Below are 4,970 nucleotides of genomic sequence, written 5' to 3'. Positions count from 1 at the left end.
CCCCCCGTCGGTGACACCATGACGAGCGGCCAGGACGAGAGTTCGGTCCGGGTGGCGCTGAGGTAAGGATGCACGCGCCAGCCGGTCACGCCTCTCACGCTGAAAACAATACAATGCGCTTGTTATTCCTGCATAAACCAGTGCCCTGCATGGGCATCGTTTCACGCATCATACCGAAATTAAGCATTTTTTTCTGTACCTACCCAGAGGATAAATCGACGCCGAGTCCTGCAAGAGATGCAACGCGTTAGTCAGTATCATATTAGCTCATTTTACAGCCTATTTTAAGACGCCTATTGTTCCCATTGCCATTTAAATACCAACAACTGCAGCTGGGTTGTCCCTATAATCTATGGTGGAAATGTGGTGATACGGCCCATAATTTCATGTGCTTGCCTTTGTCGGTGTTTACAGTCTCTGTGCTGTGTCCCCGGGTGAGCACACATGCTCTGGAGGATGAAGAGCTCGGTGCTGAGGGATTAATTAGTTCAAGGAAAAGCTTCGCTGACACTCGTCTGTCATTATCAGTACACCAGCGACTACTATTGCTATGGGGAAACACGCACCTGCTCCGTCAGGACGACCGCTGGCATGCAAGTCCAACTCATTGTGCATAACTGACGACGTTATTGGGTAATTTAGTGCGTTTGAATGCAAAATATCAATATTTAAAGGACAGTATTTTTGAGTGATGGTCTTTATTTGGAACAAGCGTTGTGCAGCGCCAGCTTTCACTTCTGTTGACCATGTCGTCCAGCGATTTGACCTTTGGCCAACCCTCGTTCTATTAGAAAGGAAGTCGATCAAAGATCACAGCACTGGCACTCGAGACAGTCTAGAGTCCCGCTGGTTACTGTTTGATCACATTTTTTAATCAGATGCATTTTTACAGATTGCACGGGGGGGGGTGGACATTAAGAAAGAGAGAACCTCGATGCAAACCAAGACAATGATACACAACGAATCAATACAGGAATCAATAGGATGCCATGATACAGTGGGGTAGCAACAGTTTGGGAGCAGGTGTGTGTGTGTGTGTGTGTGTGTGTGTGTGTGTGTGTGTGTGTGTGTGTGTGTGTGTGTGTGTTAACCAGCATAGATTTCACACAGTCTTGCACCATGTGAGACGGTGCAAGACTCATGGCCACATATCAACAATGTCTACCTGTAAGATAGCAAGTGTGACCTTTAGTGTGTGTGTGTGTGTGTGTGTGTGTGTGTGTGTGTGTGTGTGTGTGTGTGTGTGTGTGTGTGTGTGTGTGTGTGTGTTTTGGAAAAAACTTGTCTGTTATCTGAAATGTCATGTGAACCATTGGAAGAGAAAGGACAAAAAGCACATCCCTCTCATGTTTCCCCTTCTGTCGCCCTCTCTCTCTCTCTCTTGCCTTCTTTCTTTCTTCCTCCATCGCATTTGCTCCATTCAGACTTTGACCCAGGGCTGTGTTTACCAAGCCACCACGGTTTACTATCCTTTCTCTCTTTTTCAGAGATGATAAACAGCCAGCAAATACTGTCGCACACCCAGTACATTTGTCGTAGTACAGTTTCATCGAACAATCTGTTCGTATTGTGTATAGATGCCAATTTGGGCCTCCCGGTCATGTCTCGGTGGTTAGAAGATATGATTTTAATCTGATGTAGAATCATGAGCATTGCAACTGCACTGTGAAAAACACAAACTGGACACGTGTGCACCACACACACAATCATGGATGCATGCAAATAAGCATCCAACCACACGCAATCATGCAATATAGAGTTTCACTTTGGTGTTGCATGCATGCACGCTCACACATACACACACCAGGCCAGTACATCAGCTGGGCAGATAGTGTCCAGTCACATGGAAACAACCTGTCATTGTGTCTTCATAGAAAGCCCAGGCCTCCTAGATTATGGCCTAGCTCTGCCCGCTGGTTTGCCTGTTGTGTTTTCATCTTTCTTTGGCACAATATAACCTGGGCTTTTGTGCTGTTGGCATTCAGTCTCCCATTAATTTTGTTTCTTTGTTCGATGGCCGGTTCTTTCTTCTTTCTTTTTTTTCCTACCATATCCGTCGGTCTATCAGGGATGGGCGACGTGATCCAGAAAGGGCCGGTGCAGGTCTTTGTTCCAACCAAGCAGTTACACACCCGAGTCTACAGATCTAGGTCCTTAGCAAAGACTATTGGTTGACTAATAGACTCAGGTGTGTAACTGCTTGGTTGGAACAAAGACCTGCACCCACACCAGCCCTTTCTGGATCATGTTGGCCGCCCCTGGTCCGAGTGCACTTCTCTGTACTGACAGGTGCCTCTATGTGATTATACAGATGTATCAAAAGCAGTCATATTATTCATATTTGTAATACATGAATTCAGATGAGTGCTGGGCTTAATGTGATTATCTGTAATGTCAGGGGGGGGGGGAATGAATTGCTTCTTCACCCACAGGGATTATCTTGACCCGTTGTCTCAGAAGAATTTTATCGGCCTGGTTAGTTTTATAATCCGACGTTGGATCGCTAACAATTATGGCATCATGGGGAGGAGTCGGGAGTCGGTGATTTAATCAGCTTGCAAAGTTATCTGCCCCAATGACTCTGACTTCTGAGGTCATCTATGGGACCAGAAAGTGTCCAGTCACTAATCTCACCGACACACACGCACGCACGCACGCACACACACACACACACACACACACACACACACACACACACACACACACACACACACACACACACAGAGTGCAAGCCGATCTATTTCCTGTAACGAAGGTCCTTCTAGACTCCACTAATGTACTGGAAAGTTTTGAGGACGACTGGGTTAAATTTCACTTTATCACATCCCCTCTCTCTGTCTTATTCTCAGTCTTTTCTTCTACCTCTCTGTCTCTCGTCCTGTATCCCTTTTATTTATGACTCATTTTGTCTTTCACATTCTGTGTTTCTGGCTCTCATTTACTCTTGTGTCTTTCTTCTTCACGCACATGTAGACTAACAGACACGCTAATGCGTTATCACTCTCTCTCTCTCTCTCTCTCTCTCTCTCTCTAATCCCTTAACAAATATACTCAGACAGGTAAAGACTAGTGCGTTATTACTGAAGCTCTTCTGTGGCTGCTTTTGTTGCTTGTCTCCCAGTGCTGCTTCCCTGCGCTCTGCCATTCATTATGTAATGTTCATTATAAGCCATTGACAGACAAGCATTGGACAGAAGTCGTGTTTCACCTCCAATTTGGCAGCATGTCTTCTCTGATGCCTTTTTAACCGGTGACATCATCCCCATGTGTCTTGTCTGTCTGTCTCTGTCTGTTTGTTTGTCTCTCCCTGTGTCTGCCTGCCTGCCTGTTTGTTTGTCTCGCTCTCTGTCTGACTCAGTCTGTCTGTCTGTCTCTCCCTGTGTCTGCCTGCCTGCCTGTCTCGCTCTCTCTCTGCCTGTCTGTCTGTCTGTCTGCCTGTTTCTGTCTGTCTCTCGCTCTCTGTCTGTCTGTCTGTCTGTCTGTCTGTCTCTCCTGTTTGTCTGTCTGTCTGTCTGTCTGTCTGTCTGTCTGTCTGTCTGTCTCTCCTGTTTGTCTGTCTGTCCCAGCCGGCGTGTCTCAGATACAGTGTCTTGGAGCACATACCTAGCAGGAACACGGAGAAACGACATGGAAAAGTCGACATTGACAAATTAGCTGTCTCGCACGAGCTCGCCATGTGCTGCAATAACACAAATGTTCATTTTGTTGCAGCGACGCTCACAATTTAGCAAAGCCAACAACGAAAGTTGTCCTTTTAGAAAGTCAGCCTCTTAACGCGACTCGTCACCATGGCAACATGCTAATTGTTATTTCTCCCTGAGCAGGGTGCAGGTGACCTCAACGCTCAACCGCAGCTTCTGGCTTTCCTGTCGGAGACGTTTGAAGCTTAATGCTTCCCCCCCGCTCCGCGTGTGTTTGCCGGCCGCTCAGCCAGCCTCAGCCCGCTGGCTTAGTGCTGTCTGCTAGCAAGGCCCTAAGCCCCCAACGCACGACATCTGAAGTGATGAAACGAGCCTTCATCTTCCCGATTCCTTTCAGGGGTCGAGGGGCAGAACAACAGATGAGAGGGTCTGGAGCTGGAAGAGGAGCAGGAAATGTTTCAGGGATTTTTGCCGTCACTCAGATTTATTGCCAGAAAGATGATGTGGCTTAAAAGGCGGTCTGCTTCTGAAAGGTGTACTCGTTTCTTTTCTTTCTTTTTTTTCTTTTTTTTTTTGATCTTCGGATCGTCAACTTCTTTTCGGTGAGGCGGCGGAGAGATGTCGATGAGTGATACGGGCGATGTGAGGATTAAGCCGAGCTTCATCAAAATGGATTTAAGCGTTTTGTTGGTTCAGACGGATGATGATCCGAGTGTGCTGCTAGCATAGGTGCACACATGGCGCGTGTGCCGTGACTTTTAAAGCATATCTTCACACCTGAGAGCATACAGATTGTGCATTTCAGCAACATACATGCACACACACACATGCAAACCCTCAATGCACAATAATTTGTACATGCATTTTGAGTGCCGTGTGCTAGATTTCCCCCTTTATGTAACAGCCCATCTGTGTGTCAGCCCACATTTGTGTGCAGACACACGTATTTACGTTTGCTCTTTAACAAGAACCTCGTCCGGCGTTGTGCGGGAGAGCAGTGCGACGCAATAAGTGAGCTATTTTTGCTGAGAAGTAAAGTATGTTACAAAGTGTGTCCCCAAGGACAAGGCCGGGTGACTTGGTTCGTGAGTATCCTTGGAGGATGGCATTAAAAATGAAGGGCCCACAGCGGCGGCGGCGCGGCGTGAGTGAGCAGAGCAGATTCAGGTTTCACCGCGTTCACGTCAGAACAGATAGCCCTTCGCCTTTTATTTCTGCAGGGATGGAGCCATCGGTTTGAGCACCGTGTGTGTTTTAAATGGGGGGGGGCGCGTCGCCATTTTTAACGGTATTACACAAGCGATATTTATCTCTCTTCTACCTGCACAC

The 4,970-nt window shown here is 47.2% G+C and overlaps 1 protein-coding gene across 1 annotated transcript in view; it reads left to right on the top strand.

Moving 5' to 3' along the window:
• LOC130109085 (kinesin-like protein KIF21A) overlaps positions 1-4,970 on the top strand; it is a 77,555-nt gene continuing 72,585 nt past the window's right edge. Inside the window, exon 1 of the mRNA XM_056275816.1 lies at positions 1-62. Within this exon, the coding sequence (XP_056131791.1) occupies positions 19-62 (44 nt within the window). The 5' untranslated portion in view covers positions 1-18. The remainder of the gene's footprint in view (positions 63-4,970) is intronic.

Source organism: Lampris incognitus, chromosome 3, assembly GCF_029633865.1.
Source record: "Lampris incognitus isolate fLamInc1 chromosome 3, fLamInc1.hap2, whole genome shotgun sequence".
Classification (NCBI taxonomy): domain Eukaryota; kingdom Metazoa; phylum Chordata; class Actinopteri; order Lampriformes; family Lampridae; genus Lampris; species Lampris incognitus.
Note: the sequence above shows the minus strand (reverse complement) of the source record. Positions and strands in the feature narration are given on the sequence as shown.